This window comes from Argentina silus (genome assembly GCF_951799395.1).
Source record: "Argentina silus genome assembly, chromosome: 22".
NCBI lineage: Eukaryota > Metazoa > Chordata > Actinopteri > Argentiniformes > Argentinidae > Argentina > Argentina silus.
Window position 1 is genome coordinate 13511087 of NC_139676.1, and position 10946 is coordinate 13522032.

Sequence of the window (10946 nt, forward strand, 5' to 3'; positions counted from 1 at the left end):
AGCTATGAAATCTAAATTCTATCCTATGGTGATTTTTCCCCTGGAGCAGCATTTAAACAGTGCTTTCCAATGTCTTGTTTATTAAACTTAATCTTACCAATTATTTTTGTCTTACTTTACAATTTCCTTATTTACTGCCATATTTGAGACCTAGCTAGCTATCTCTATTTTATGATCCGACATTAGAAAGTAGCTATCTGCTTAGCTAGCAAAGTTGTGGTAAATGGTGTTTATGCATTCCATGCTACCTCCTTTCTCACGTAACACAGCAGACAATGATGGACATAATTCTCTTTGTATAAAAGTGCAGAGTAATCATTGTGAATCAGAGTCTAGCATTTATGTGGTATTCTCTTTTTGTTTCTCCATAACTCAGAGGACACACAGAAAACGGTGGTATCCTGCTGAAATAGAAGTGAACACTAGGTGGTGCTCTAGGGTCGTAGGTTCCCTCGGCAGAGCAGAGAAGGAAGGAAGGAAAGACAGAGATGAAGCCATACGTGATATGTAGTCTCGTAGCCATACCTCCAAATTACGTTGTTCTCACGCTTTTTTGGAGGCAATGACTGTAAAAGAATGGACACATTGAAGTCTGACGTCACCCGATTCATTTCAATAGTAGTAGCTTAGTAATAGCAGTAGTAGTTCATCCGCATTGATGAATCTGAATATTATGAAATTGTGAAATGTATGTGACACATGCTGCAGCAAATGATTTTAAGGGAACATGACATACTTAGAACAAAATGTGCTTCATGCTTGTGTGATAGTAGAAACCTTTAGCAGCTACCTGGCCTTTAGGTTCAGTGCTGATTTCAGTTACACAGTCGGCCCGCATGCTGGGCCCTGATAAGAATGTGAGTTGGATTTGAACCGCTTAAAATGTCAACTTTGCAGACTGTTCAGATGCAAACTGTAACAACGTCTCAGAAAGACAGACTAATGACCCATGTTTGAACCATGCACTGATCACACACTCCTTAATTGGTTGATCTTAAATTAGATACGTCTGATTGGTTCATATACATCGTATCATGCGCCAAGGAAAGGTATATAGCTTAGGGGTATTGCCCCTTAGGGTCTCTTGCCATCTTGCGTATTCTTGTATGGCGCCATTTCTCTGATTCTGTCTCTAATGATAAACAACTTTACTTTGGAATTGAAGTAACATTTAAAAAAAAAAAAAAAAAAAAAGTACGGGAGTCCTCAAAGTATAGGTCTGTCTCCCTGCTGGTTAAGCCTTGATGGGTCAGAGTTCACCTGGACTGGTGAACTCTGAACACTATCACTGACGCCCATAAGCACACCGTCGAGCATGCTCTCACGGAGAAGGTGTTTCCCTTTTTCACTGTCTATTGCACCTGTGAAAGAAACTGACTGTTAAAATGAATAAAAATGTCGATTTGTTTATAATTAACACGATGTCGATTTTTTATATTTGTGATGATTATCAAATGATTATTATTTATTTTTTTAAAGTGTGTTGGCAACGACTGTTTCCTCAAACACAGGTGGTAACTGCTGAGGTCTCCAGGACTCCACTGCCCTCTCTGCAGAGCATCTACCACCGCAGAGTCCACAGGAGAGCCGCCTCCATCCTCAAGGACCCCACCCACCCCCAGCACGGACTGTTCACACTTCTACCCTCAGGCCGGAGGTACAGAAGTGTTAAATGCAGGACCACCCGACTGAAGAACTCCTTCTTTCCCACTGCCATCAGGCTCCTAAACAACCCATAGGAGATTAATATAACCTTACTACCTCAATAACTGAATTTTCCAGTTTGCATAATTACACTGCTACATTTGCACTGTTTTATTATTATTATTGCTGCTATTTTATTTTATGGCTTAAATTTTGCTGTCTTGTACATTTGTTTAGTATATATTGTATATTCTTTAGTATTGTATATTTTACATTGGTTGGCATTCTGCGGACAGCAAAGCAAGAATTTCGTTGTACAGTGAAACATGTTTTCTACTGTGCATATGATAATAAACACTTTGAATCTTGAATCTTGAATCTAACAGTGGTTGATTTATTGATGACGAATGAAACTTTCAGAATCAGAATTATTTTAAGTATATTTGCACATACCGGAAATTCACTTGGTGAGGTTGGTGCATGGGACATAGAAAACAATCGCAAATATTGACCAAAAAAAATACAAATTAGCAAAATATGAACAAAATAGCAATAAGAAATTTACAAATGTATAAAATAGAACAATAAAACAATACATATACACTCGATATACATATTTCATTTACACTCCACCCGCGAATAACTGGAGGCGGGTTATAGTTTAGTTATCTATTACCAGGTTTATATGATCATAGGCTTAGGTTTCCCGCCATCGTAATTTCCGGAATTAAGAAATATTTTGCTGAGAGGAGATATTTATTTCGAGTGCAACAAAAGGCTACCGTCAATTCAAACAACGTCTTCTTGCATATAAATGGAGAAGTGATTGCAAATCTCGATACTTGCAAACGGCAGGTTACAGGTAGGACCATGTTTTGTTCATTACTTGTCATTGTCTATAACATCCTAACGCCGAAACTACACGAACAGAAAGCGTCCCCTTATAGCTCGTTCTGACAAAAGGCGCAAATTTAACCCTAACCCTAAAGATTATTCCTAGCCTGTTCAGATTTGCGATAGTCCCACTTTTGTCTCGAACAAATTACTTATTTGATACATGTGAAACTGAAGAAAAGCCACTGAAGGAGAGGGGACTGAATCAAGGAAACGGAAAGCGAATGCCGTTGTCTGCATATTACATAATCATGCCAGTTAATACTTAATTTTTTACGCAAACATTTAGCAAGCGAGCTCACCGGGCAGCCAAAAGCCAGCTAGCGTAACGATAGATAAAGGTAAGATAAGGTAAGAAGCTGTTTTATCCCATAATCCAAAATCGGACAACGTATGATTTGATTGCAAAACCGTGCATATAGTGAAGTCCTTATCACAGCGTCTTCATCCCGCTAATAGTTGCTGCATGTTTGATCCACAGGTGTTGATAGTTAGCAGACCCATTCCAGAAGGACCGTGGATGTTGACATTTTTATTGATAAATATGTTAATAGTAATCAGGACAATAACTGTAAGGCAGAATGTCAGTCTCTAATCCTAAAGTCCTTGCCTCTATTTATTGCTTTAATCTTCAGGTATCAACCATGACGACGCCGTACCAATGGGCCATGGCCGAAATTAAAAGTTTGAGCAAAAGGAGGCAAAAACGTGTCAAACGCTGTCTGTGGGAGAAGATTGATAGGCCTAGGAGTGTGAAGCGAATGCCTATGAAAGACGTTGTGGAAGCACTTATACTTGAGTATGGAGAAAATGCTCGCACAATTGTGTCTTCAATTATCAAAAAGACAAAACATCGAAGAAGAAGAAGTCCACAAGGTTTGAATAAATAATATTAATTATTAATTAATTAATTTTAAATACAAATTCATTGTTTTATTATGTGGGAATGAGGGAGGGAATTGCATAAATCAGTTTATTATTGGGGGTTTATTCTTTCAAAACTGCATTGCAGTCGCATGATATGGTAGCGTCATTTAACTATTTTCCTGTGTTGTCAATACAATGTAATATTTGGGTACTGTGGCCGTACCCTCACTGGCATACTTCTAGTTTTCACTGTAAATGTGTGTACATTGTATTACAACTGTGAATCATATTCCATATAGGTCTGCAGCATATGCTGTTGTTCTTTATTCTTATATTTGTCTCCATCTTAATCAATGGTAGATTGTGTACCAATGAGTTTATCTTCTTTCATCCATAGACGAGGATGATGTGGAGAATCAGACATCGGTTGTTTCTAAGGGGGAGGTGGTAGACCATCAGGTAGTGGGCCCCTCTTACTTATCTTTCCTCTCGACTATATTGTTTAATTTCACATTTTAACATGTATTTTTCTGTCTTGCTACTATCAGCCTCCTGAATGTTCCTGACGTAATGATAAAAATTATTTAAAAAATATATGACCTGCGGCTATTAAAAAAATGAAAATGACCAAACATTTCTATACGCATCCTTGAAATGCCCTCTCAGCTTCTGCCACTGGGTGCTGGCCATAACCTTGCTCTTATTGCTTCTGTTCCAAGATGACCACAGAGATGGATGTTCCAACTACATCTGATGCCATCCAGGCAAGAGGAGTTAATGTTGAACACAGAAAACCTTTCGGCAATAGCAACTTTGCTCGGGATGGAAGCAGCATTCTTGCACCACATATATGCGACAATTTAGTTCAGGGGAACATGATCATTAATTTTGGTGAGGGAAATCCCCTTTTGGATTTGTATTCATTTATTTGGAAAGACAGGGGAGATACATGAAATGATGATCGTAGAATAAGTAGCCTTGGGATTTGATCCCTTGCCACTAAGGGCAATGTGAGGACCATAGGCAGCAGCACTAGCCGCTGGACCAAGTGCAGGCACAGGGCTTTGGCCGATATTCAAATCAACTTACTCTGTAGAATGTTTCTGATATGCCCTCTTGTGCATACTTTGATTGCAAGGGTATTATGTAAATGTTTTACAGAATAGTGTATATCTAGTGTTTGTCAAGGCTTCATGTCAGTGCTTAGTGTGGCATCACATTATTATCTCATATATCAATGTAATTGGGGCTTGTTCAAATGGCGTAGCACACTAAGGCACATACCATATCATCGCAAGGTTCCTGGTTCGATTCCGGCCATCGACATATCCTGCATGTCATCCCTCCTCTCTTTCTCACCCATCCTTCCTGTCAATCTCTACTATCTTTATCCCAATAAAGCAGAAATGTCCTAAAAACATATTTAAAAAAAAAAAAATATATATATCAATATTATTATATTAAGGCTATCTCTTTCCTCTCAGCAGGTGAAAATACAGAGTGGAGGCAGACACTGCCGGACCCTGAGTTGATTACTGACCAGGTAATGAATGGGTTTGGTCTGCTGCTGTATGAACTAGCTGTTTATTCAGAACTAGATCCTGAAAGCTTTGTAGCTTAAAGGCGTCCTCAAGAGGGGTGAAACCTGTTCTTTGTCATGTGGTATACCTGGCAACCTGAACCTTTGAGATGGGAGTTGCAGGTCATTCTTTTGGTGTGAAATAACTATGTGAAGAATTTGATGAATGAAGAACTTTGCTGGTCTAGGGGGAGGAGTCAAGCTACAAAGCATTCAGGAAACTGACTCCTTTTCTCTTGATCTCTACACAGTTATTGGTCTACTGTGCCCGTCTTTGTCTTTATTGTGTGTTTACCATTGCATAAGGGATGGTATATATGTAAACCTCTGGGTGATGGTTTCATTGGTTTGTTGGGTTGGCCCTCAGTTGAGGACAAACAAATATTCTATTGTATTCTGTCATGGCCCTCTGTCTGGTTCCATAGAAACGTAAACAGACAAATTCTAGAACACAGAAAATTCTATTTCCTGATATGACTGATATCTTCTAACTGTCTTGAATTCTAAAGTAGTCAATACTATGTATATTATTGAGCCACATTGACTGGCACAGGATTGAGTTCTCAAAATGCTAAATCTACGCTTTCTCTTTTTTTTCTGCCCTATCATTCCTAGATTCCACAATCAAGACCGGTGCCTCTGTATAGTCAGAAAGCAGAGAAAGAAAGTAAGTACAATTCAGCATTGATTGACCCGACAGATATTATGGTGCTTAATAAACAAGATTCCAGTCCGACTGATTTGCACTACTAATTGTAACTTTTGGGTCATAACAATGAAAGTGTTGATTAATTTGTGTGGAATTCTGAATTAAAAAACTTTTAAATGTGAAGTCAGAATGCAGGTCCAAATGTGTATATGAATGTATTATAAAGTGGCCCCATAATCTAGCCCTGCAGACTGTTATTCCCAGAGTATGGTACAGTACAGTACAGTATGTTATGGTATGCCGAAATAGTCAGTCAAAATAACACATTTTTGTGATTCTCTTCTCTTTTTTTCTTTCATGAATTTGAAGACATCGAGCGCATAAGAAATTCTATTAAGTCACAATTGAAGAAGCAAAATGAAAGCGTACTTGAGGGGGTTTCTCAAAAGAAATCAGCCCTTAACGGATTTTACACAGAGCTTCATATTGTCGCCTGTCATTCTACCAGCGTTAATACTGAACATGAGGTGTGGTTGGCTGAGAATGCACACCACTTCCCAGAGGGCGCCATTGTAAATTGCAACGACATCTTCAAGCCTGATGACGGCTGCACCATCAAATGTGTGGTGACAAAGGGAATCGCTGGCATTGGAAAAACGGTGGCAGTCGCGAAATTCAGCTTGGACTGGGCAGAGGGAAAAACAAATGAAGATCTATATTTCATATTTGTTCTTCCTTTCCGGAAGCTGAATTTAATTAAAGATCAACAGTACAGCCTGCATGGACTTCTTGAGGTCTTCCACCCTCAACTCCGAGATGTAAAAGAAATGAAGACCTATGATGAACACAACATTCTGTTCATACTTGATGGCCTGGATGAGAGCCAACTCCCACTGACGTTTGACACTAACAAGTTGATATCTGATGTAACAGAGTCTGCTACACTGGATGTGTTGCTCACAAACCTCATCTCTAGCCATCTCCTCCCTAAAGCTCTCATCTGGATAACCACTCGTCCAGTAGCCGCCAATAAGATCCCTGCAGAGAATGTAGACCGGGTGACAGAAATAAGAGGTTTCAACGATCCACAGAAGGATGAGTACTTCAGGTTGAACGTCAGAGCTCCAGAGATGGCCGAACGGATCATCTTAGTCATTAAGGAAAGACGGAGCCTGTACATCATGTGTCATATACCAGTGTTCTGTTGGATGGCAGCTACTGTGCTTCAGGCTATCCTTGGGAAAGACAAGGATGGGCTAACATCGAGGTCTTTGCCTACAACCCTTACGGAAATGTACATCCATTACCTTCTCACCCAAACAAGAATCAGTTTCGAGAAGTATAAACAGAACGTGGACATTTTGAAATTAGGAAGACTAGCATCTAAACACTTGCGAAGGCAAAATGTCTTCTTTACAGAGCAGGACATAAAAGACTGTGGTATTAGTGTCACTGAAGCTGCTATGTGCCCTGGCCTGTGTACAGAGATAGTGGAATTAGATTATGGGCTGTATCCCAAGAACCTGTATTGTTTTGTACACCTGAGCGTCCAGGAATTTCTTGCTGCTCTGTATGAATACCATGAATTTACAAACAAATCAGAACCACTGAAAACCTTGATCAAGACAAGAGAGAGTTTATTCGATTTTCTTAAAGGTGCTCTTAATAGTTCATTAGAAAGTGAAAATGGACACCTGGACCTTTATACACGCTTTCTTTTCGGGATTTCTCATGACTCCAGCCAGCGCCTCCTTCAAGGTATTCTGCCAAAGATGTCAAGCAGTTCAGATGATCACAAAAAGTTAATTGGATATGTCAAGATTCTGAAGAGGAAGGACCTCTCCCCAGAGAGGTGCGTCAACCTTATTCACTGTCTGATTCAGCTGAAGGACCAATCGGTGATGAAGAATGACACCTGCCAAATCTCATTGCTAACCCCATATGAGTGCACTCTGAGGGCGTACATGCATATCATGTCAGAGGGGTCTGATGAATTTGACTTCAGGAATCAAAGAACTTCAGAGGGAAGTTTTGACCGACTGGTTCCTGCTTTGTCATCTTGCACTACAGCACTGTAAGTATCAATATGAAAGGTGTAGTACAGCACTGTATATAAGTGTATATTTGCTGTACATGTAAGATTTAAAAATTATAGATAGATTCCAAATCATTCAAATCTTACCACTGGACTGCCTTGGTGAAAGTAGTCGATAATAACCTTAAACTTGTTCATCTTCTTGAAAATTGGGTTTATCTTTGTGGTTCTAGCCTGAATAGTTTAAAATACTTTTTTTTTCATTCACAGACTCAACTTTTGTGATATCACATTGCTAAAATGTGCAACAGTGGCCTCAGTTCTTCGGTCTGCAACTTCCCGTCTGACAATTCTGGACCTGGGCCACAACAAGCTGGGAGATGGGGGGGTGACTCGTCTTTGCGATGGGCTGCGGAGCTCCAACTGCAAGGTGGAGTTTCTGAGCCTCAGACACAATGATTTGGAAGCCACCAAAAAAGGAAGTCGAGGTGTCACGGAGCTTTGCAAAGTCCTGACTGTTCCCACCACGAAACTTCTGACCTTGGATCTCAGCTGTAATGACCTTGGGGACCGGGGGGCGGAGTTACTTGCTCTTGCTCTGACTGATGGTTGCAAGCTGCAGGTACTGAGGTATGTATTACTGAGAATATGACACATTAAAGGACTTCTTTATCAGTGAAGTGGCGGTTGACCTGTGGCGATAATAGATGCATGAACTTTCCCCTTTTCTTTGTAACACTTTATTTGACAATACTATTACCACTGGTATTCATTTGGTATTTACCACGTAATTACTTGGTAACAATATATACTATTTGCATCTGGTAATATCTTGAAATTCTTTTAACAAAATTGTCAATTTTGGCAACAGTTACTGTACTTTCTTGTACTTGTTTGTATTTGTGACAAATCTGCAACAGAAAAGTAATTTCTACGTTATAATTATGTAATTACACTGTCAGTATATCCAGGTATACAGGGTTAAAGGCTTTTTTGTAGCATGTTTTTCTCCCATTCTTATTTCTAGGCTGTCAGGCTGTCGAATCACAGAGAAGGGGTGGTCATCACTGGTCGAGGGTTTGGGATCAAACCCTTCTCACATGAAAGAGCTGGATCTGAGCTACAATCCCCTAGGAGTCGTGGATGAGGGCCTCTTAAAGCTGGAGAAGCTGGAGTGAGTTGAAAGAAAATACCAATGTTATGCTAAAATACATAAATCAAATATGTTAACAGTTAATGGAAGAAATAGTGATTTGATTATCATCATCATGGCTGTATTGTTCAAACTCTAGACTGTCTTATGACAGTAAAATGAGAGTGGACATTCTCCTGGCTTCCATTAAGCCGGTCCTGTGTTTTGTGTCTTCCTCAGCGTCGACCATGGAGAAGATTGCAGAAACAAACCAGGTCTACAGAAATGTGAGCAATTAGCCAATAATAATTCTTTATTAAACAGTCCTGAATATTGTAGCTCAAGGCCTTTGTATGTAAAACACTAGCATCAGTGGTTCGTGGTGGTCTCTTTAACAATATCTGACATGGAGATTGAATTATATGTAGTACAGTGCTAAATGTAACAGAAAAGCTGGAGAACTGAAATGATTTCTATTTCCAAACACATTTCAGATGCCTGTCAACTCACTCTAGACCCCAACACGGCACACAGTTTCCTCTCCCTGTCTGAGGGGGGCAGGAGGGTGACACGGCTGAGAAAGGAGGAGCGTTACCCTGGCAACCCAGAGAGGTTTGATAAATGCAACCAAGTGCTGTGCGAAGAGGGTCTCCGGGGGCGCCATTACCTGGAATTTGAGTGTAGACGTGATGTACTGATAGGCATGGCCTACCACAGAATGGGTAGGAAAGGGCCAGGTGCCGCATTGGGGCACAACGCCGATTCTTGGTCTTTGTACATATCCAAGGATAAGTGTCACGCAGAACATGACACAATCGTGCACAACTTAAGCCACCTCAAAATGGACGTCACTGCCCCTTACCGAGTAGGAGTGTACCTGGACTGGCCGGCCAGGATTCTGGCCTTCTACCGTGTCGACAGTGGCACAGTAACGCCCCTTTATGGATTCAAGACAACATTCACTGATTCCCTTCATCCTGGATTCAGATTGAACTCCCCAGACGCAGCAGTTACCCTCATAAATGACTAAGCAATCTTACCAAATGTCTATGCAGGCTGTGTGTCATATCCTGCACATGTAATGTGAAGTGGTTTGAGCACCTAATGGAAAAGTGCAAGGAGTCCAATCCATTAATATTGCTGTCTTGCTGTATATAATATAAGTCTCTGTAATATAATTGTTATTGTTATAACAACTTTGTCCTCTCCTCTGTTTGTACAATGTTGGATTATTATTATTATTTTTCACTGTATGTATGAGGAAATAGAAACAATCAATATCTGTGGTAAAAGTGAGGAAGTAGTTTAATGTAAATCATGTGTATTTAGTTTTCTATTTGTTTAAAAACTGTAAAAGTTCAAAGTAAATGTGGCTAGTCCTATAAGCCCATGGCTGGTCGTAAATTGCATTCCTACTTAAATAAATAAAAATCAATCAGTTTCTCATGTTTCTACCATAGACTTTTATTCCGTTGCTACATATTTGGTCACCGTTCCTATAATGTGACTATTGTAGCTTAGCCTGTTTCTGTTACATAACTACAGTAGCCCGACTGTGATTCTTGAACTAAACTACCAACTTCGATTTGATTCTGTCTGGATTATTCCAGTAATCCGATTATTCCAATTGACGCCGATATTACGCTGCTATTCAACCACGTGACGTTTTCCATCTGATCGAATGACGGACAAACCAATTAGAATAATGTTGGGAAAAAGTTGTCGGGTGGGCGGGAGAACGAGAGCCGTAGCTGACTGCTTCTACACACCATTGTCAACCTTTGTGGTCGCATTGTTTCCCACCTCTGGCCGTCGAGATGTCGAACAACAACGCCAGCAGCAACCTGGTAATCGCCCAAAAAGCCGTGAAACAGCTGCGGTTAGAGGCCAGTTTCCGGAGGATCAAGGTAAAAAAAACTCAAAAACAAATACGGAAGACTTTTTAACGGGTGTGACACTGACAGCTTACTGTAGCAAGACGCGCATTCTTGTTTTAAATACAATGTAACACGTCAAGTGGGCATAACACATGTTGCAACCACTACTGTATCAAAGTGTCATCGGCTGTCGCTGGCCTAACATTGACGGTAAGAACAAGCCAGCCGCCCTGTAGATGAATCGTGTTCAGGTAGTCTCTGCTGTCATG

General features: G+C 40.3%; 1 protein-coding gene across 4 annotated transcripts; it reads left to right on the forward strand.

The window, feature by feature from the left end:
• Window positions 1-2381: 2381 nt before the first annotated feature.
• Window positions 2382-10244, forward strand: LOC310821742 (NACHT, LRR and PYD domains-containing protein 3-like). 4 transcript variants are annotated; one of them, XM_083693930.1, is made up of 11 exons: window positions 2382-2506; window positions 3174-3414; window positions 3803-3864; window positions 4125-4296; window positions 4890-4948; window positions 5600-5651; window positions 6003-7707; window positions 7939-8298; window positions 8696-8842; window positions 9041-9087; window positions 9295-10244. In XM_083693930.1, exons 2-11 carry the CDS (start codon window positions 3183-3185, stop codon window positions 9828-9830), a joined length of 3372 nt encoding a protein of 1123 aa, XP_083550056.1. In that variant the 5' UTR covers window positions 2382-2506; window positions 3174-3182; the 3' UTR covers window positions 9831-10244. The 4 variants fall into 4 exon arrangements, with proteins under 4 accessions (XP_083550056.1, XP_083550055.1, XP_083550053.1 ...); XM_083693929.1 differs by having other exon boundaries at window positions 2389-2879; XM_083693927.1 differs by having other exon boundaries at window positions 2389-3414.
• Window positions 10245-10946: the final 702 nt, after the last annotated feature.

Coding starts and splice junctions, on each gene's coding strand:
- LOC310821742 (XM_083693927.1), top strand. CDS start 3,120: ATGTCAGTCTCTAATCCTAAAGTCCTTGCCTCTATTTATTGCTTTAAT. Junction 8,299..8,695: donor TGCAAGCTGCAGGTACTGAG/GTATGTATTACT, acceptor TCTTATTTCTAG/GCTGTCAGGCTGTCGAATCA. Junction 9,088..9,294: donor CAAACCAGGTCTACAGAAAT/GTGAGCAATTAG, acceptor AACACATTTCAG/ATGCCTGTCAACTCACTCTA.